The 23,178-nt window shown below is 41.8% G+C and overlaps 1 protein-coding gene across 1 annotated transcript in view; it reads left to right on the forward strand.

Annotated features, from left to right (window-relative positions):
• Window positions 1-23,178, forward strand: part of ADAMTSL1 (ADAMTS like 1) — a 407,202-nt gene that overhangs the window by 271,367 nt on the left and 112,657 nt on the right. Inside the window, exon 20 of the mRNA XM_073880850.1 lies at window positions 16,651-16,778. Coding sequence (XP_073736951.1) covers window positions 16,651-16,778 — 128 coding nt within the window. The remainder of the gene's footprint in view (window positions 1-16,650; window positions 16,779-23,178) is intronic.

Genomic DNA, 23,178 nt, shown 5'->3' on the forward strand with positions numbered 1-23,178 from the left:
GAATCACTATCAAGTCAGTTACTACTGTATCTCCTCATACACATAATTTACTAGTTGAATTCACATGATTCTTAGAAGCACATGCCAACTTCTCAAGCAATAGTTTACGGGACGTTTCTTTAATGTATTAGGACAGACTGGTTCATCATAATCGCTGCTTCTCCTTTATTTCACAAACATTCCCATGCATCCTCGGAGCCAGATCCTGCGTTAGATACGGAGGTGGGGGAGGAAAGGAAGGTTCATTCCCTGTCAGTGAAACCCAAAGTCTCGTTTGGAAGCCAGAGAAGTAAGTGCAGTGTAGAAGTGCTAAAAGATCAGTATGGATATTTATTCATCCCGTAAGAATTTATTAGCCTATCTATTATATGCCCCCCCACACACACACACACCACTAGTCACTGGGAATATTGTAAATGAAAAAGAAGTCTGCGTTTCCTTGCAGTTTAGATACATTTAGATTTCTGCTCAAATTTCTGCATCAGAAAGGCTTTCCTTGGTCACTATCTAAAAGAGCAGTCCTTTTTTTTTTTTTTTTAAAGATTTTATTTATTTATTTGACAGAGACACAGCGAGAGAGGGAACACAAGCAGGGGGAGTGGGAGAGGGAGAAGCAGGCTTCCCGCTGAGCAGGGAGCCCGATGTGGGGCTTAATCCCAGGACCCCGGGATCATGATCTGAGCTGAAGGCAGACGCTTAACGACTGAGCCCCCCAGGCGCCCCAAGAGCAGTCCTCTTTATCCCTTTAACTCTGCTATTTTATTCACAGAATTTTACCACCATCTGATAGATATTTGTTGATTGCCTGTCCATAAGGGCAGAGACTTTATTTACTGCTATATCCCCAGTGCTGAAATAGTGTCTGGCACCAAACAGATACAAATGAATGAATGAATGAATGGAGACAATAAACACAGAAAAGTGCACAAGTATCAGGTGGTGATAAGTGTTGAACAAAACACTGAAACAGGGGTGATAGGGAGTGATTTGATGACCACTCTAGATGGATATTCTGAGGAGGTGACCTATAAGCCAAGATGTGAATGATGACCAGTGTCCAGCAATTGACATCAGGAGGAAGAGCGCCCCTGCACAAGGGAAAAGCAGTGTAAAACCCCCAAAGTGAAATGAGTTTGGTGTGTTGAACGAACCCCAAAGGAAGTTCATTTGGTTGGACTGTGGTTGGCAAAAGGTAGAGGGTATGTGGCATGAGGCATGAGGTTAATCAGAGACAAGAGAAGGAATCTAGCTTTTAATCTGCGTATCACAGGGAGATTTTGGAGGATATTAGGAGAGTAAAATGATCTGATTTCCATTTTTATGGACTCACACTGGCTACTTTGTGGCCAGTGGATCATAGAGGAACATGAGTGGAAGCAGGGGAGGAGGTGATCTAGTAAGGTGTCCTTTGCAGTCATCCCTTCAACTCCACAAATATGTGCTTGGCTTTAGATACAGAGGCACCAGATACATGGCACCAGACCATGAGATGATAAATAAAAGTCACTGCTCTCCAGAAGCTAGGAAACACTGAAGGGCTGGCGTGGAATAAAATAACTTGGGCCCTGAGTTTGTTTTCAACTCCAGTGGAAAGAATACTTCTCTTAAAACTTCTAAGCATTTAAAAGTGAGTCGAGGAGGAGTTCCCAAGCTCAGTGTGCACAATGATTACCAGGAACTTATTAGAAATGAAGATTCCCACATCCTCTCCTACCCCAGAAACTCTCTGTGTAGCAGAGCCCCGTAATTCACACTTTACAAGCACCACAGGTGACTCTGAGGCTGGAGGTCCGAGGATCTCCGTTAAGAAACACGTTGAGAGAGCAAAGGGGAGGAAGGTGGACCTCAGAGTAGAATGATGCCCTTGCTATTAGTTCTGTTAAAAGATCTGGTGGCAGGAGACACAACTCCGCACTGAAGTGACACTTAGGAATTCCAGGCACCTTCCCTGCCCCCCCCCCCCCTTCCCTCACAGTTTCCCATCAACCCACACACTTGCACATGGGTTAGATGGAGTTCATACCGGGCCTTGGAGTTGAAGCCAACCACAAAGTGCCTGTGTGTGAAGGGAGCAGACACGGTGGAAGTTAACAGACTCCAAATCTGTCAGTATTCGGGGAACATTCTGGACTGGCTAGTTTAACCACACTGGTTAAAATAACCAAGTGTGACCACCTGGTTCAGCCTGAGAACAAAGAACTGGACTTCCCAGCACAGTCGTGGGGGTGGGTTAGAAACTGATTTTCACAGGCTGTGATGCCACTTGATTTAGAAAACAAGAGACCTCTGCCTCCTTCTCTCTTTGCTTTCACCGCTAAACCCTTAGCTCTGTGCACCTGTAATTGACTGGTTTCACCATATTGCAAGGTCCATCAGGAAAGAAGTATTAAAGTCTCATCTCATGGGTCTCGTGCACTAGTGGTACCTGAATGGTGTGAAAACATTAATATGATAGCCCTAGAGTAGCCAGCCTATACCCTGGAAATATTCCACATATAGCAGGCTATTTTAGGTGCCCTCCAGGGTTGCTAATTATGAATTTTTTTAAGTCCCACCTAGTATTCCCTCTCAGTTTATTATGGATTTGGCTTCTGTCTGTCTACCTCATATTCTTTTTCTTTTTCTTTTTCTTTTTTTTTGTAGTTCAAAGAGTTAAGTATATGGTGCCTTCTTTATTTTTTTCTCCAAATTTTTATTCAAAGTCCAGTTAGTTAACATACAGTGTAATATTAGTTTCAGGTGTAAAATGAGTGATTGATTCATCACGTACATACATCACCCAGTGCTCATCACAAGTGCCCTCCTTTAATCCCCATCACCTACCTAACCCACCTGCCTTACAGCAACCATAAGTTTGTTCTCTATAGTTGAGTCTATTTTTTGCTTGCCTCTCTTTTTTTCCCATGTTCATTTGTTTTGTTTCTTATAGTCTACATATGAGAGAAATCATACGGTATTGTCTTTCTCTGACTCATTTCATTTAGCATAATATTCCCTAGCTCCATCCACAATGGCAAGATTTCATTCTTTTTTACAGCTGAGTAATATTCCATTATATATACATACCACATCTTCTTTATCCATTCATCAGTCGATGGACGTTTAGGCTCTTTCCATAACTGGGCTATTATTGATAGTGCTGTATCAGGGTGTATGTATCCCTTCGAATCAGTATTTTGGTATCCTTTGGGTAAATACCTAGTTGCTGGATCTCAGGGTAGTTCTATTTTTAACTTCTTGAGGAACCTCCATACTGTTTTCCAGAGTGGCTGCACCAATTAGCATTCCCATCAACAATGTAAGAAGGTTCCCCTTTCTCTGCATCCTTGCCAACACCTGTTGTTTCCCGTATTGTTAATTTTAGCCATTCTGACTGGTATGAGATGATATCTCATTTTGGTTTTGATTAGTATTTCCCTAAGATGAGTGATGTTGAGTATCTTTTCATGTGTCTATTAGCCATCCATTTGTCCGCTTTGAAAAATGTCTATTCATGTCTTCTGTTTTTTAATTGGATTATTTGGTTTTGGGGTGTTTTTTTTTTAAGATTTTATTTATTTGAGAGAGACAGAGAGCATGAGTGGGGGAAGGGGCAGAGGGACAAGCAGACCCTGCACTGAGCACAGAGCCCCACTCAGGGCTGAGATCCTGACCCCGAGATCATGACCCGAGCTGAAATCAGATGCTTAACTGACTGAGCCTTTGGGTATTGAGTTTTATAAGTTCTTTATGTATTTTGAATATTAATCCTTTATTTGATATGTCACTTGCAAATATCTTCTCCCATTCCGTAGGTTGCCTTTTGGTTCTATTGATTGTTTCCTTCACTGTGCAAAAGCTTTTTATTTTGATGAAGTCCCAATAGTTTATTTTTGCTTTTGTTTCTCTTGCCTCAGGAGACCTATCTAGTAAGAAGTTGCTATAACCCATGTCAAAGAGGTTACTGCCTGTGTTCTCCTCTAGGATTTTGATGGTTTCCTATCTACCTCATATTATAAGGCTGCATGCAACATACACTTCTCGGAAAGAACTTCTTCCCCCCACCCAAAAAGTTGTTTGTTCAAAAAGAAGGAAGTGGTCTCTGAAAATATTTCTTATCTAATCTGAGCTCTGAGCAGGATTCTGTACAAGCTAAGCACATCTTCCTAAAAACACATGCTGGCTTCTTTAGAAACCACACACACTTGGTTTGCTTCCTACATGTCTGGTATTCTTTCTCAGTCTTTGTGAGTTTCTATTCCCCTACCTACCTCTTGTCTACCCTCTTGAGAGTCTTACTTTATATACACAAATGACCCGCAAGGTTCCAGACTTCCCCTGGATGCTAACGATTGTCATGTGTCCAACACCAGCCCTAGTCTCTCTTCTGACTCCTATGCACAGCTGCCTACTGGACATCCCTACCAGATGCGTCACAAAGAGGTCAACACTGTATATCAAAAATTAAACTCTTCAATCCCCACTCAGGAAGGAGTACTTCCATCTATCTACTTGCCCAAGCCAAAATATTTCTAGACTGTTCTTGCTCCTCAGCTGCTTTCATTCCTCCACCTTTCTCTGTTCTCACTGCCTCTACTTTGGTTTACCTTTGTCTACTCTAGATGATTTCAACAGCCCCGTAACTCTGTACTTGCCTTCTCTAGACCAGGGGTTGGCAAATTACACCCAGTAGCTTTTACATTTTTTAAAGGGTTGGTTATTGGGAGAACTGTTGAGTCAACTTGCTCAAGATCTCATACTCGGTAAGTGGCAGAGCTGGGATTTGAACCCAGGTTATTTGAAGGATTATTAAAAGAACAGCTTTTACATTTTTAAAGGGTTATTGAAAACAAGAAATAGAATATACAACAGATACTCTAGGTGGCCCTCTAAAGACTAAAATATTTACTATATGTCCTGTTATAGAAAAAAAATTTTGACTCCTGCTCTAGATCATTTGACATGCTACCGCCAGAGTATGTTTCTAGCAAACTTGTCGTGCTATTCCCATGCTTAAAATTCTTTTAAAACATCTTTTTTTTAAAGATTTTTATTTATTTATTGAGAGAGAGAGAGAATGGTAGAGAGAGAGCATGAGAAGGAGGAAGGTCCGAGGGAGAAGCAGACTCCCTGGTGAGCAGGGAGCCCGACGCAGGACTCGATCCCGGGACTCCAGGATCATGACCTGAGCCGAAGGCAGACGCTTAACCGACTGAGCCACCCAGGCGCCCCCCCCCCCCCCCCCTCCTTAAAATTCTTTTAATGGCTTGCCGTCACTTGAGGATAAGTTCCAAGTGCCTTCGCATGATTTGCAACACCTTTTATCATCTGACATTTGTCTCTCTCCCCCGCTTGATCTCTTACCATACCCCCCCACCTCACCCCCCTGAGCTATGCCTTTCAGCAGTACACAGTTTGCTTGGGGCGTTAGATTTGCCTAATCCTATCCTTCCTTCCCAGAAGCGTATCTCCAAGGTTCGGCTGAGCTGGCATAGTAGAGCTGGAATTTGAACTCAAGATGACCCCCTCCACAACCCACATAGTACCCTATACGTTGTACTCTATCTCAGCCCACCCTCCCACTACATGTTAGAATTAGCTATTTGTTTTTCTGCATTACCTTCTAAATTATATTAATCTTCCTCAAGGGCAGATGTTTAAGAATATATGTCAATTTCTCCACAATTCCAGGAATACAATAGACACTCAATGGATGATAAACTAATGGATGAATGAATAAAAGAATGAACACTAGTGATTAGCAAGGAAGTTTCCTAATTACCGGAGACTGTAGTTTACATGGTTGTGCATAATCTGAACAGTATTTAATATGCAATTATGGCAGAGTTCCAGAGTGGTACCTGGTCCCAATGAAACATTTCTGCCCTGCCCACATGTTCTCCATTACAGAAGTGTCAGGAAACCCTGAGGTCCTGTGGCACACAACTACAGTTTGAAAAACCCTACTGGAGAATGAATAAGTAGCAAGAATAAACACCTTGTAGCATCCTACCTCCTATCACATCCAGACCACTGAAGATATCATCATCATCATCATTATTGTTAACATGTACTGACCATCGCTTTGAGTTAGGTGCTGTTCTCAGTGTTTTACAGGTGTTCGTTTATTCTTACAATAATGTTTTGAGGTTACTGTCCCAATTTTCCAGACATTGAAATTGAGGCACAGGGATGTTAGATTAACTTGCCCAAAGTCTCACACTTAATACGTAGAGGAGCTGGGATTTGAACCCAAGGAAGTCTGGCTCCAGGAACTATTTCTTTGTGCTGATTTTAACCTTAGTTGAATCTATGGATCTGGCCATTGTTTCAAAAAGAAGCCACTGGGGTCATTTAGATCTAGCATAAATTAACATTCCATCTTCTAGCCAGCTGGCTTGCAATCTGTGAGACCTCCATTTTTATTTGGCTCATGTGTGTTAGGGAAAGCCTTTCTTCTATTTCCTATCACTCTACCTTTACATGGACATTTCCAGCTATAAACATGCATAGGACTAGGCACATAATAGCTACTCAGTAAATACTGTAATGGTGACATATATATTTGCATCTCTGTGTGTGTTTACAGCGTTGATGGCCTGTCCACGTGTGCATCTAGAGACCTAGACCACAAGCAAGGTGAAGCTAAACTGTTCCTTGCTTTTCAGTTACTCTTCATAAATACTGAACACTTACTGGGCCCTCCTATACTTCACCACACTGAGCTGAGATTCAGGCAGAAGCTAACTCCAGTTTACCTTTGTTTACAGTGTAACGCTGGCCAGAGAGTCTCACAGGTAACACTTCCCCACATCTAATATCAGGAGGCTCATGTAATATGGACAGATGTACATTCCGTATTCCTACGTCTGAACCCAAATCCAGAAACAATACCTGTAAGGACACTGCTGACTTTCTTACAGAAAAGAAAATCCAGATTCTCTAAAATTGGCACTGGAAGTCAGACTACCAAATCGGGAAGAAAAGCTGGCTGAAGAGGGATCGTTTCCCTGAGAAAACCTAAATCCTGCTGATAGCCCCGCACTGACAGAGAAGTCCCGGCTTGCTGTTCAACACTTTGGCCCAAGACTGGGCTGCCAGCCGACATAATATGCATTAGCTCAGCTAATAAAAGGCTTAAAGCATTTAAACAAGACTTTCCTGAAGGTTAAGGGATTTTTCAAAGGAATGCAGGTGAACGTGAAGAATCATATGAAACTAGATGCTTTGAAGAAAATACTGATTCCTTCTTAGGGGTGAAAAGTGGCAGGTAATAGTTCTATCTATGTGGAGCCCTAGGGAAAGGGCTAATGCCAAGGAATTTCTGCCTTTTAGCCCCTAAGCCTGTCCCTATTTTCCTTCTGTTCTAGGTCTGCCTGATTTGTGCTGGTCATGTCTGACTACGCCCTTGGTTAGGAAAAGCAATCCGATGGTGCATCAGTTAACATAGAGGACAGCCCAGGGTGGTAGAAGGACAATAGGGCTAGAGTCAGAGCAACTTGGGCTGGAATTCCCGTTCTGCCATTTCCTATGAAGTGAGCCTACTTTAATCCCTCTGAACCTTGGTTTGCTCATTAGTTAAGTTAAAAATAATTACACCTGCTCTGCAGAAGAGCAACAGTGTGAAAAACAGGTAATATCTGTAAAGTGCCTGGCACACAATGGATACTTGTACATCAGTATCTATAATTACTGGCATATAGATATGAGGTCATTATGTCACGCCACCTTCCAGGACATCACCAAATAAGGAGCTTTATTCTCATTTTGAGGAACAACCTAGGAACAACCTAGGCAGTTGTTGAAAGAGTCGAGATAGAAGGGTAGGTAAGAAAACATAGTGTGATGGAGAATTAGCCTAAATCCAGGCAATAGGAGAGGATGCTTATATTCTTCTGACATTTTCTCTGTTGCTATTGTTTCTGGTCTGGTAGAAGAGAGAACTCTGTATGCTCTCCATGCTTATACTTCCCAGTTTTGGACAACTTTCCAAAGTGGTGTTGAATAGGAGATGAATTAAGGAGTATTTGGAAGGCTTTGGCCTGGGCAACACAGAGTATTTACAGATGGAAATTTCTCAGAATGGAAGAGAGAATCAAATGGGAAATGCCTCCAGGGTCAAGATCAGAACCACAGCTGTGAATAACACTATATGTAAAAGTCATAAGCACATGAAATACAGTTTCCAAGTTTGCATAAAAACTGGAAGCAAGGCAGATAGGGAGAGAAGAAACCGGTTTCAGTTTGGTTTGGCTTATTTCCTTTGTAGAACTAATGGCAGTGGAGATGACCAATGTTTTTCCCAGTTGAAAACTGGAAGAACAGCAAGTCGGAGGAACAGGGGCCATCCCAGTAAATGTGTAGGCCTCGAGGGGAAAAAAAGTATTGAAGGTCAATATAAAGGTCACAGTAGCATCAGAGGACACAAGACAGTGACAAGCAGGTGGCACAAGTGAGGCACCGACTATTCCCTGAGAGTTTAGGGGTTCTCCAAAGATCCCCTCCGTGGTTCATTTATTCTTCTTAGAAAAGTGATCCTAGGAAAAGGCAGAGTTCTGAAAAAAGGGGTTAACATTGTTACATAAGTGAGGCACCGAAACAAACCAGAAGGGAAAATTCTTCCATGTTCTTTGTCCGGGTCAGCAAACTTTTCTTTTAAAGGGCCAAATAATAAATATTTTATGCATTGCAGGCCATGTCCACCATTCATTTCCACCATTGTAGCTCAAAGGCGATCATAGAAAGCATTTACTTTCTCTGGGCATGGTGGTGCTCCAGTAAAACTCTAGTGACAAAAGCAGGTGGTGGCTGACCAGAGTTTGATCCCCCTCCCAGGTAAAGAGGAAATCAAGTCAGAGTCATTTCATACAGAGGTTGATAGTTCGAAATGAATTACCCAGCTAGCAAATAAAACTACACGTATTAGCAAATTCAAGGTTTCATGAGTTGCTGCAGAGAAAGAAGTTGAAGCGTTTGGCAGAAAGTATTAGGACAGGGTTAAGAATGTGTGGTCAGGTGGCCTCTCCCATTCCAAGAATATTTTCTATACTTCCACCTGGAGCAATCGTGAAGCTTCCAGCATCAAATAACTTTGAGTTGGCAATTACATTAAAAACAGCTAAGGTTATAAAAAGTTGCCCTAGCCAAATGGTGATATGAAACTCTTCATGAACCTCAAATCTCTTCCCCAAAATATCTGTGCAAAACAAAACTCTCTCTTGCAAGTCTCTGGGCTACGATAATTTTTGGTTTTGGAAAAAAAAATTCTTGCTCACAGAGGAGGTCTTCTCACAGCATTCTTTTTTTTTTCCCCCTCCAGCTTCAAGCTATTTAAAATCTAGAATATTCTTGTTAGTGATTACCCATTTCCCTGAGTAACTACAAACTTTGGCATAAATTACCCTCCACCAAAAATGAGGCCAAACCACATGCCTTCCAGTTATTTAAAATCCAGAATATTCTTGTTAGTGATTGTCCATTTCCCTGAGTAACTACAAACCTTGGCACAAATTACCCCCCACCAAAAATGAAGCCAAACCACATGCCTTACTATTAGGTCCCAGCGGGTGTCTGCACATGGTCAGTTTTTTTAAAGGTCAAAAGTCACTCCCCATTCCTGATTCTACTGCGCACTAGCTGAGCAAGTTACTTCTCTGAGCTTTTGCTTCCTCTTTCAAAAGCGATAAAAATATCAGTCTAATCACATGACAGTGAGAATAAAATTATGGAAAACTTATATACTTGTCTAATAAGTAACGGCCCCCACTGTCCCTTTGTGGTAGATTGGATGATCCTAATCTAAGAAATTCCTAGGCAGGAAAAAAAACAAAATCTGCATTTCAGGGTAAGTAAAAGTCCTCAGCATCTCCTCCTAGGAATTTGGAGCTGATGTTCTTTGCACAGCTGCCTTTCACTTCACGTATTTGCTTGTAAGCTCACTTTTTTTTCCAAATTTCATTCCTTTATTCTCTATTTATATACTTTTTTTTTTTTTTTGCAATAGCAGGATCCTGGCTTTTTTTTTAAGTGTTCTAAGATTTCAGTATCTGGTTCATAGTGTTAAAGCAGTTAGGAAAATATGTACTTGTACTTACTCAGAGATTTCTGAGTCAAGAGTAGAACTGAGCTGCTTGCCAACCCTATGTGCCATGCGGTCTGTCTCTGCGCCTCTTCTGTCCCCAGCGCTACCACTAACGTAAAGGCTCTGCAGCTCACTCACACAGCAGACCGCTGTCCCTCCCCATGTGCCTGATTGATGTGTTATTCCTTGAAAGCTCTACATTTCTCAGTCCTTTACCCTTGTCAGAACCGTTCATCCCAACATCCAGAATACATGTGCTCGGACATGAAGAGTGAATGGTGATGGCGATGGTCATGTCGATCTCAGCCGCAACAACCTGTGCTTCCATACGTCTTACCACATCAGGCACTCTGTCTACATTCTCTATTTATTTATTTTGAGGGAGGGAGAGAGCGCGCACGTGCTAGTGGGGGTGGGGGCGGAGATGAGAGAGAGAATCATAAGCAGACTCCATACCCAACGTGGAGCCCAACACAGGGCTCGATCTCACGACCCTGAGATCGTGACCTGAGCTGAAACCAAGAGTCAGAAGCTTAACGGACTAAGCCACCCAGGTGCCCATCATCTATATCCTTTAAATACCTGAGCTCAGGTAGAATACTCACAAAAATCCTAGATAGATACTATAATTCTCCTCATTCTATAGATAAGGAAACTGTGACACTAAGAGGCAAATGACTTGCCCAAGGTTACAAAGTGACTGAGTGGTAAAGCTGGGTTTGGGACCCAAGCAGTTTGCCTCCAGCATCTGGGCTCCTAACCACTCTGCTGTATTGTCAGTAGGATCATTTTGAGCTCCACTGCTCTGAAGGTAACTAAACAAGTATCTATTCAGCATGCCAGGCCTGTGCTGAATACTGAGGAGGGAACTATGAAAGAAGCAAGAGTCTCAGCCCTTGCAGTATTAGTTTCCAATCTAACTAAAGAAATAAGACATTGTAGAGTAGAAAGGGTTTTGTAGTACAGCTCAGAACAACTCTGGAAGATCAGGAAAGGGAGAAATTCTCGTGGACCATGGTAACACGGGAGGTAGAATGGGACTCATTCTTAATGGAATGGCTAACGTGGGGTCCAACACAGGGCTCGATCTTACAACCCTGCGATCATGAAGGATAGATGGGAGGCGAAAGAGCATGACTTCATCCCCAGGCTTATGACAAGGAGAGTCAAAGAGGCCACCTTGATGAGAGAAACAAGTTAGTGCTGGGATGTGGGATAGGTAATTTTGCAAATAGGAGGGGAAGATACTGTTCTAAAGAGAAAGGATGTACCTATGATTTCCAGCATCCAGTCCTGTGTTGGGACTTAAAGTGGGTTTAAGAATGCATGCTTGTCAGGTCGATAGGCCTGAGATGGTGCAACATCATGACCCGTGTAGCAGATGGGTATTTCTGTGTCCAGAGCTTGAAGATTTCCTCTTGAAGAGTTCCAAGATGGTAACATAGGTGTCCACCACCTGCATCATTTTAAAAAATACTAATTTGTTAGCTGCATTTGATGTGGAAGCTTTTTTTTTTTTTTTTTTTTTTTTACTTAGAAAACAGTAGGAATGGGTCTATATACTCCTTTATTTGGTCCTCATAAGAACTGTCTGAGGTCAGTATTATCCTCCATTTGCCAAAAGAACGTAGAGGCCCAGAGTTGAAAAACTCACCCAAGACATCCACATGCCTCCGTCTCTCTTGACTGAAGTCAGAAGCCTTCCTCTCTGCAGCAGCTTGACATGGTTGCTCATGGAGATCACTTTGAGAGACGGGCCCACACAAGACAGTGGTGGTCATGGTTGAGCCAAGGATTCAGAGGGCATCATGATGCCACCCCACTCACAGAATTGCTAGAGACTTTCTCTTAGACACCCAGAGCTGCCTCCTTTTCAACTAAGAGTACTTTCTCATAGGACATTACAAATGCAGAGGCAACAACTTCACCTCAAGGAGCATATACTTGGTAGGATTGGCCCACGGGCACTTTGTCCAAATCCTACTCACAAGGTGGACAAGGGCCATACTTACATAACTAAAACAATTATTTTTACTCTCGGCCACTCCTTTGCTAGAATGCTTGAGAAGACATGCTGTCACAAAGAAGATCACAAGTAAAGGCCATCAGAAAAGCAAAACTCCTTTCTTTTCTGGCTAACTGTATGACCAGGGAAATAAAGCAGTAAGTTTTAGCTCAGTAAACCAAAAGGGAAGTGGGGTGTGGGTATGGGAGTAAAGCAGCTAGTATTAATATCCCTAATGTGACCACAGGACCATTTTCTATGTAGGCCTTAATTATGTTCCATTCCATGTCCTCTCATTCTCTGATTCCTTAAATTCCAAAACAACTCCAGAGAAATCTTTCTGGTTTTGCTCGGAAAGCAGCACTATGTTTCTGTGTTTTCTGTGTCTGTGCATTCTAAAATAGGCCTGTCAAATCCAAAAACAAAATACAAGCTAAAAGAAATCAGCTACTAACAAATTAAGTTAAATTAATAGAGTAGATGCCTGAAATACAAAGAAAACTTTTTTTCCCCAGGAATCTCTCTCCCTAGATGCCAGGCTAGATAGAAAGACTACAGCCGACCTCAGGCTTCACAGCAAAGCCCTTTGCTTTGTCATGTTTCCTAGAGAGCCCTGCATGGGAACCCTCTTCAGAACTACTGCTCCCCCTGGTGGCAGCCTCCAAACCCCCATCTACCAAAGTTGAGGACATACTAAAAGACATGATAAATTGAAAAAGAGGGGTGCTACATTCTGCGTGGAGCACTGGGTGTTATGAACAAACAATGAATCATGGAACACTACACCAAAACAAATTATGTAATATATGGTGATTAACATAACAATAAAAAATTTAATAAAAAAAAAAAGGGGTGCTAGACCAAGAATCTCTATTTCAAATTCCGACTCTACAAGTTCAGTTTTATGAGTTAAATAATTTGTAAGCATACGCAATAAGTGACAAATTCAGCTTTTGTCCCCTGTAGGTTTTGTCCTAAGTTAATATTTAAGACGTTTTAATGAAGGCGAATACTTTATCTTCTGTCTTTGTATATACATTTTATGGAATAAAAGAACATGCAAGTGGTAAATCTCAAGGTCTGGGTTCGTTCCTTTTCACTCCCACTATTCCCATCCTAGTTCAGCCCCATAAGTTCTCCTTCTCTTCATCACCTCTGTGAGAATATTTTCCAAGCTTCAGACCTGCTCAGAAAGCATTATGGCTCACTCCGTAGCACCCGTGCCTATAAGTGGTGCAGCTACAAAAGCTAACCCCCCCACCTTAAAAAATGGGTGGCTCAGGCCCACTGTTGGGAGTGGGTTTTATACCTCCTGCATGAGATCAGGCTGATATAGTAGTTCTATGGGGGGGGGGGGGAATGACCTGAATATGGAGATCTAATAAATTGGGAGCTACAGAGAATTAGCCAATAGCCTGTGCCCCTCTCTTCCTTTCTGACAACCTTTACTACTCCCATCCTTCCTCACATTTAATTCTTCATTCAGAGCGTCCAACATTACCAAAAAAAGGATCACTGGAAATGCCAAAAAATGGTCTGGAAATTCCTTATATACCTTTTTTCACAGCTTCCTCTGCTGAGTAGGGAAAACCTACTTCAACTGGGTTTGAGAAGTGGATAAGCTGAGATGTAGGAAGGTGAAGGGATTTGCCAGGGGTGACTACTTAAACAATAGCAGGACCAAAATAAAGTTCAGAAGACCGGTATTCTAGCCTCCTGCTCTGAATGTTCAATTCAAGAAAGCTTTCTGTAGGGAAGAGAGAGATGGTGCCAGTTTTAGGGAGACAGCCATCCCAATGGACTTGGGAATTTAGCAAATTCTAATCCCTGCCTTTTGAGTGCAATAAAACTGAGTAACAATGGACTAAACGCAGTCATGATGAGTAGTCAGTTCTACTGAAATTTGGTTAAGCCTACTTTTATTATTGCGTTTGGAAGTCATTATGGACGCATACATGTTCCTGGGACATCATCATGACTTAAATCATAAAGTCAATTTTTAATTTTTTTAATATCAAACAGCCTGAATACCTGAAGAGATTTAGCAATGATTATATAGTTGTTTCTGTTATGATTCTTTTTTAAGATAGTGACATTATTACATAATATTTAGTTTACCAAAGATAAGTGTGTATCGTCATCTTTCTCTTATTAGCTCCTTTGAAATAGACTAACATGTAATTGTTTGAGAAAATTCACTTAGAGGGCGCCTGGGTGGCTCAGCCGTTAAGCGTCTGCCTTCGGCTCAGGTGATGATCCCAGGGTCCTGGGATCGAGCCCCACATCGGGCTCCCCGCACAGCGGGAAGCCTGCTTCTCCCTCTCCCACCCCACCCCCCCGCTTGTGTTCCCTCTCTTGCTGTGTCTCTCACTGTCAAATACATAAATAAAATCTTAAAAAAGAAAACTCACTTAGCATTTAATGGATGTGTGAATGAGTGAGTGGATGAGTTCTACCACAATCTCTCATGGCTTCTCTCCCACCCCTCACAAAACTTCAGTTCCATTTCAGTGCCCCAAAAACTTGACTCTCCTCAGCAATTGTGGTGATGGTGTGGAATGGCACTGACTCAAACACAGACCATCCAGAAACTTCCCTTCAGCTGAGGTTTTCTGTTTCCTTCCCCATTTTTATCAGAACTGCATAAGTAGATTGAAGACTGATACATGTAAGCCTTGCTTTTCCTCTTTCCTGCCTTCCCTCTGCCAAGAGGTAAGAGTAAGCAATGCAATTGGCTCAAGGCCAAAAATGGAGTTGAGGAAGCGTGACGTTGCCAGATTGGTTGCCCACCGCAGAATAACTAAAAGCTGATGAGAGGCAGTGCCAACGTGTCAATAACATAGAGTCTGGAGAGGACCCAGCAAGAGAGATAGTGAAGAAAGGAAAGAGTTTTATAGTGGGGAGAACATACTGCTGGGGCAGGAGGTTGGACTCCTAGTCTTAATTTCACCACCAAGTCTCATGAGCTCTTCTGACATTTTCATGCTTTCCCTCTCCCCACCTTTCCTGAAAAATGACCCCTGTTTCTAGCTTACGTTCTGAGGGTGGATGTTAACATGATATTAGGTGAATAGATCTTTGGGCCTTTTGAAACTAAGGAGGTGGAAATTATCACAAAGATGGAAATGACTGACTCTAGAAGCCCATAAGCCACCTGTAAGGCATTGCTGGGCCATTGTGGTTTGCTGACCTAAGGCCCAGGCAGGTCCAGGCACTGGATCTCTGAGCTTCCAGTCCTCTCCTCCTCCCTGCCCCCTCTACATTCCCACCTCCACCTATACAATCCAGTTGTCATCAGCCTCATCAAGTCACTGAGACATAAACTTCAAGTCATCATTAGTCACTAACCTACTTAACTGCCGTGATGTAGCAAGTGGTTCTTAGAAATGGCATAAATCCAAAAAAGAACAAAGGGTAGACTAAGATTGGAGTGGGTCTTGAAGCTCTTGCTAGGCACTCCCAATGTGATGCTTGTAATTCTTTTCAGGGAAAGCAAAGTGTTGGAACTAGATGGTGATTATTCTGGAATTTCTACCATTGTCCTGAAGGGCAGGTTTTGCCTTCATTTTACTGGGCACCTTCTCTACAAAGGGTCCTTTATTAAGTATTATGGGAAACAATAAGATCTGAGTTTTATACCTCATAATGTTTACAGACTAATGAAGGTAATAGATTTAAGTATGACTACCTAGAATTGAGATGTAGTTAGACATACAATTTCCTTCAAACGTATGCATCAGGATCCTCTCATCACTATTGGATTCTTGGCTTCCTCTCATGCACCTCCAAGCCTTTACTCCAGATGCCTTTCTCCATGTCTGGAAGCTCTGCCTTCTTTCCACCATCCAACGAAGCTCTATTCCTCCTTTATGATTTTTCCTTCTCCTTAATAGGCCTTTCCCAAACCCATCTGCACCATTCATTCCAGCCTCCCCTCTCATCCGTGATGTGGGTGTTAATATGTATTCAGCAAACATACACTGTCTACTCCAACTGGTATTTTTAGATCAAGTAATCAACAAGTAATCAACAAGCGGCATAGGCAATCAAAAATCTCATTTGGGGTGGCTCTCAGAATCACATCAATCAAAGTGGCAAGAGAGCCTGGGTTCCTGAATGTCACTGTGGCTGGTTTGTCTCTGTTTTATTTTATTTTTTTAAGATTTTATTTATTTCTTTGAGAGAGAATGAGAGAGAGCACGAGAGGGAAGAGGGTCAGAGGGAGAAGCAGACTTCCCGTTGAGCAGGGAGCCCGATATGGGACTCGATCCCGGGACTCCAGGATCATGACCCGAGCCGAAGGCAGTCGCTTAACCAACTGAGCCACCCAGGCGCCCAATTTGTCTCTATTTTAAAACAGGGTTCCAGGGGCACAGAGGTGGCTCAGTTGGTTAAGCGTCCAACTCTTGATCTCAGCTCAGGTCTTGATCTCAGGGTCATGAGTTGAAGCCCCATGCTGGGCATAGAGCCTACCTTAAATAAATAAATAGAAATAGAAATAAAACAGGGTTCCTTCCTGCCTTACCAGTATTGAATGCCAAAAAGGAGTCAACTGACCTGATCAGGTCTCCATTTTTTCCTCCAGGATTCTTCTGCAGCCAGATGATTCCTTACAGATCCTGGCACCAGTGGAAGCTGACGTGGGTTTCTACACTTGTAACGCCACAAATGCCTTGGGATATGACTCTGTCTCCATTGCCGTCACATTAGCAGGTAATGTGATAATCCTGTGTGGTTCCATTCAGAATGACCCTGTTTTGAGTGGATGCCTATGATGTAGCGAGCAGGCCCGGGAACACGTAGATAAATGAGATTCAAACCCTGCCTTCAGAGAGATTATAACGTATAATTCCAATTAAATGGAGATGAAGTATACAATAAGAGGTAGAATGAAATACGTGGTATAAATGATAACCTAAGAGTGTGCCAGGACATTCATTCCATCTGGGAGATTTTTAGAGTCAGAATGGGTGGATTTCGATAAGCAGAGATGGGGGGAATATTCCAGGAAGACAGAACAACATGAGCAAAGGAGCTGTGTACGAGTAAGTAACATGTTCAGGAACATGAGTCGTGACCTGAGACCTTGAATGCTCACTTGGGATCCCGTCATTTCTCCTTGTTACCCCTGTTGCAAAGAAGACTTGAAGACTCACGGGCAGTTGGAATTCCACAGTCACGGTTTGGAGCAGGAGTGTTGTTCTCTCCAATTCTGTTTTATTTCAACCTCTTGCTCTAATGCACCTGCCAACACTTTCCCTTTATCTATAAAGTTAGGCAAAACATTCTGCACATGGTGATTTAAGAAAAACTGCAGTGCAGAGTACAGCATCTCCCAAGGTTGTGGTCTTGTCATCATGGACTTTATAAAAACTTCTCTTAATATAGGACACAAATCCTCGCCTTTGAAACTAAAAAAGACCTTAGGTACCAACTGTACCAGTGCCCTCATTTCTAGAGGCCGGGTTCTGTAACCTGAGGTCATGTAACCACCCAACTAGTTGTGGAGATAAGAAGGGAACCGAGGCCTCCTGACTCCCAGCTCATTGTTCCTTCCATTTCCCCAGTGATCCTACCAAAGTGGGATCCTTTTTCGCAGTTCTGGGCCATGCAGTCTTTTTGGTGGTATGTGGCATGTGTTTGTATTTATTTTTTTCAACTGCTGCTCCCGTCAGATGATTCAGTAGATGCTAGAAAAGCCAACATCACCCCACACTAACCTCATCGGTCCATGCTGGGATTATGTTGTCACACTATTCTCTAGTCACACATGCTACTCCCTTGCATATCTGTTTAGCAACAGCATTTCTGCCCCCATGACCTGAGGCCGATCTGGAAAGGGACCTTTAGCAGGAGGCTTTCCAGAGAAGATGAAAGTCAGCAGTGAATAAGGCAAGCTAAGATTGCCCTGGAGTGGATTAAAGACTGATATTATTAATGCCTATTTTTTTTTTGAGTGAGCAGAACATTTGCTTTCCTCCTAATGTATTCCAGTTACAATCGTTATTCCCCTCTTTATACAGAGTCCAGATGCTCAGCACCAATCTCGTAAAAGCTCTTCTGCTTTCCATACTCCAACCTGCCTTTAGCAAGGGCACTGCTGACATCCTTCCAATTGCTGGCAAATGGTGGCTCTTACAGGATTAAGTCTCTTGTTTATATTTATCCAGATATGGTTCAGCTCCATCACAGACTAAATACCCTTTGTTCACCTGAATTTAATACGATGAATGGAAACCTGTCTGGAATTAAGTAAGGCAATTGTAACATCAGACTTGTCTTCAGCTCTTTGAAGGAAAGCTAGTGGAGGCTGCCAAAGTGTTCAAAGCCATAAAAGAGAGAGCAGCCTAAGAGGTACTGAGGAATGGGAGGAAAGGGGCTAACCGATGAAGTAGGTCACAAACACCACACCTAGGACCTAGGGGACTGGGTCGTTATACTTCAGTACTGGGGTTTGTTCAGATCTGCTGATGAGTCTGATAGTCCCACTAAACATTAAGGCTCAAAATGTGTTTTAATATGATGGCTTGAGATTGGATTTGTGTCTTTACCTGGGATTATCATCTACACCTGTGGCATACCCACTACTATTCTAAGCACACCTTCCGCCAAGTATCATGGGACATTCAGCAATAAATAAGGCCTGAGTTTTGTGCTCCATAATGCTTACATACTACCTAGAATGGAGAGAGAGTTACAATTTCCTTCAAATGTATGCATCAGAATCCTGTGTAGTGGTATATAAAATACCGCCCTAATATATACACTACATTTAAGGGGAAAATGAGTGTCGAGCATTTCTAAATTTGTTTACCAATTATGCTGCTTATCTTGAACAAAGTCTATAATCTCACCAAGTTTTCATTCTCATCTATAAAAATGAAATCAATAATATCTTATAGGATCGTTGTGAGTTAAATAAGATGGCGCTTAGCCCCACGCCAGGCACATAGTTCACACTCAGTAAATGTTTCGTTTTCTTTCTCTAGCTTTTCTAAAATGAAACACATCCTGAAAGCAATTCTAAAATGTGTAAAACATTAGTCCAACTTGGCTTCCATGTATTTTTCATTATAAGTCTTCACACTGAAATTTTTCAAGTATGGCCTTAGGAACTGATTCAGCTCAAGTGCAGTCTAATCTTCATGGTAAATCTCTGTGCTTCTGTACTTCCAAAAACATTGCAGACTTTTTGTCTTGACTTCTGTATGGATGTTAGACCAAAAAGGGAAAAAAAAATCTTTTTGAGGCTCAACATACTCAGGTGTGCCCATGATTTTGTAAGGAAGGTATGAACTTTGGTCTTGCCAGTGTGCCCGAGTTGACCAGAGGTAGGGAAACTTGTTCACAGTAATTCACAAGGGCAGGCAGAGTATGACAGTTAAGCCTGAGGGCTCTGCAGCCTCCTAGTCTGGAATGAAATCCTGGTTCCGTCACTTCCTGGCTATATAACCTCGAGCAACTTCTTTGCTCTCTCTGCCTTGGCTTCTTCATTTGTAAATGGTGATAAAAATAGATAAAAATAATACTCGATTCAGATGGTTCCTGTGAAGATTAAATACATTCATATAAAATGCTTATAATTGTGCACTCAATATTTGTTAGCTATTATTATTGTGAGGATAATGCATAAAACAAAAGCCAAGTTATTTTTACAGTAGAGGAGACTCCTTTTCAGAGAGTAGAACACTCGCAAGGCCTTTGGAGGGCACCTCACCCTCAATGTCTCCATGCCAGCCCCGGAAGTTGGATTAGCCATCTGGAAAGGGCTGGACTTCCTCGATTCAGAGCAAGGGAGATAGATTGTGGTAAGGAATATTTCACATGGGCCTGATGAACTCTCCACAACCAGACCTCTTCCACTGAGTTACCCCATCCTCTGGATTGGCTGTGTTGACAATTCTGCCTCTCAGATTCATTTTAGGTCCATTGCTACTCTGTACACAATTTTTCTTTAAACATGTAAACACCATTCAGCTTCAGACATGCTCTTACAGCCAAACCCTTTCTTGGTCTGCCTTCTTTGGGCCTCTAAAATATTGTCTTTGGTATCCTTTTGCTTTTCTCCAAACTCATCCATTATGTGTTGATTTATCTGTAAGTCTCAGAGATTTGAGGGTACTTTGCAAGTGCGTGTCAGCATGGAGATAACCAGCATCTCCCTGTCCCCCTCCCTGGTTCAGAACAGAAGCTCACAGCCAGGTCAACACAGGGCCACAAAATTCCTTTCTGTCCTAAACTGACTTAATTGGATACCTATTTCACTGCTCAGAATGTAGATGACAGTGGTATACCATGGATGGCAGGATAATAGGAGGTAGGGAGGAGTATAAGAATGTCCCCATAATGTCACATACCCACATTTTGAAGTACTGATTACTTTACATCAGGTATAGACAGTTCTGGATAAAGGAGAGTTTCTGGTGTGTATACATATGGGCGCAAAGATGGGAGAGCCATCTCGACTAGCCAGATTCAACACTCAGCCAGGTTGCTCAGGAACCTTCCAATCTGAATGGCAAAGGCACAGTTTTGAAGGAAAGCAGTAGTTTACTGGTAAACTGCTTCAGTCTGGATCAGTGGAGTTTAGCTCTACTTACCAATGCAGATGAGTCCTGTCCAGGTGTAGACCATGGATGAGGTCATAGCCATAAGGGAAGCGTTTTTGGTTGTCACTGATATTATAAGATCACAAAAGAGATACTGTAAGGCCTGCCTGACATCATCACTGGAAAATGAGAAGAAGATGAGGGATTGAGCATATCTTTCATTGAAAGGGGAGAATACAGATGAGCTCATCTGAAGTTTTCACAGGAAGAGAGAGACAGAAAATACTTCTCCTTTCCTGGCATGCTTTTCTGCTTTTTTATGAGTTGAATAGCTGACACATACTGTGTCTAATAAAGAGATCACAGAAAATAAAAGGAAAATTTAAAAAGGCCATTTTCCTTGAAATTCTTCTTTCTCTACCCCTTCCCCATCATGATGTAGTAGCTGCAATAAAAGACAAGCAGTTTTGTAAGGCTTTTATAACATAAGTCATTTAAGATTGACATTTCTGAAATTTTTATCCAGCATTTCTGTTAACCAAAGGAGAACTTTGCTTCACAGACAGTTAGACTCAGAGAGGGTCCTGTCACCAATGACAAAGATGGACAAAGGAAGGTTTTCTCCTGGGCATTAGATGAGAGGCAAAGGTGGACATGTTTGGCTATATTTCAGATGGTGCTGTGAACAACAGTGTAATGGCCATTGACTAATCCAAGTTGCCATCAAGGGATTTTATTATCTGATATAATACTGAGTAATCAACATCCTTAAGTTTTGTTCAATATGTACATATGTGGAGCATGCCCACTAAAGAGCCCTAGCTTTTATAGAACTTAGATAAAATGGATAAGAACATAGCAGGAGAATCCGGCCAACTTGCTCTGCTCCTCAGTAGACTAAAGGAAAGAAAGAAGTACCAATGATCCAAGCTAGCCCATCTCAAATTCTGAAAAGGCAATTTTCATGTCTATCCAAAGAAATGAGGGAAGAGGGTGCGTGGTCAGACAGATAGTGGGATATAGCATATCCTGGGTTAGTCGTTTCTAGGAGAGGCTGCAGCATCACATGTTTGTACTAGGTATGCGGTCCCTTGTCAAGGGTTCTGCACTGGATTTAACTTTTTAAGAAATTACCAACTATGTTCCAAAGTGGCTGCACCATTTTACATTTCCACCAGCAGTGCATGAGGGTTCCAGTTTCTCCTTTTTTTATTATAACCATGCTCATGAATGAGAAGTCATATTTCACTGTGATTTTAATTTCTATTTCTCTAATGATTAATGATGTCAAGTTTCTTTTTTGTGCTTATTAGTCATTTATATATCTTTTTTGTTGTAGTGATAACTTTGTTAAAACAACACAAATATACAATCTTAAGGTTCTGTAGGTCAAAACTCTAGTATAGTCTCACAGGATAAAATCAAGATGTCAACAGGCTGTGTTCCTATCTGAAAGCTCTAGGGGAGAATGCTTTTTTTGCTCATTTGGATTGTTGGCAATACTTAGTTCCTTGTGACCAAGGACTGTGGTCCCTATTTTGTTACTGACTGAACGGAGTGCCATTCCCAGATTCTAGAACCTACTGCATTCCTTGGCATCTGGCCTTCTTCTCCATCTTCAAAGCTAGAAATGGCAGGCTGAGCCCTTCTCATGTTACTTCTCTCTGACAAACTTCCTGTGTCTTCCTCTTCTGATTTTAAGAGCTCGTGTGACAGACTGGGCCCACCTAAATAACCTAGAATAATCTCCCTATTTAAGGTCAGCTGATTAGCAACCTTAGTTTCCTTTTGCCATATAGCATAACATAGACACTGATTCCAAGGATTGAATGTAGGCACCTTGGGTTGAGGGGGAACATTATTCTGCCTACCATACCCTTTCTGAAGAGCACAGCTCATTTTCATCAAACGGTTGCCGTAGAAAAATGCAAATTTAATGTAGATAGACTTTCTAATTTTTCCAGATAAGCCAAACCAAAACACACACACACACACACACACACACACTTTTAATCTCTCCATTTTTAACTGAGCCCAACTAATTCAAACTTGTAAAAAATTATTTTCAGGCTAAACATGTCTGTGCTGTGAACATAGCCTGGAGGTTACCAGTACCCTCCAGTCAAATCTTCCATATCCTGTATTCTCTGATCAGATATTACACCACATTTCCCTGTGTAGTCAGAGTATTACGCAAAGGGTAATAATTTATTTTATTAGATTATACTAACTAAAACCATGTAATGATTTGGATGAAAGAGAAACATTTATTTTTTACTATTACAAGAAAGGAAGCTTATTGTAATAATGGAATAAGTAAGAGTCTAAGGAAAGTATTTGCCTCATTACAAAATTTAGAAGCAGATTTAGAACTATAAATCTGTGTCCTTATTATAAACAGAGGGGTTTTAAATAGATACACACTTGGGTCTCTTGAAGACCTAAGAGTTCTATGAATTTCTTACATACAAATCAAGAACAGCAGTCAGTCCCTCCGCCACCACAACTACAAGCTATAAACTCCCCTTACCTGAAATTCTAACATTTACAAATTTACTTCCTTT

Source organism: Callorhinus ursinus, unplaced genomic scaffold, assembly GCF_003265705.2.
Source record: "Callorhinus ursinus isolate GAN/ISIS: 27379988/994484 unplaced genomic scaffold, GSC_fseal_2.0 scaffold39, whole genome shotgun sequence".
Classification (NCBI taxonomy): Eukaryota; Metazoa; Chordata; class Mammalia; order Carnivora; family Otariidae; genus Callorhinus; species Callorhinus ursinus.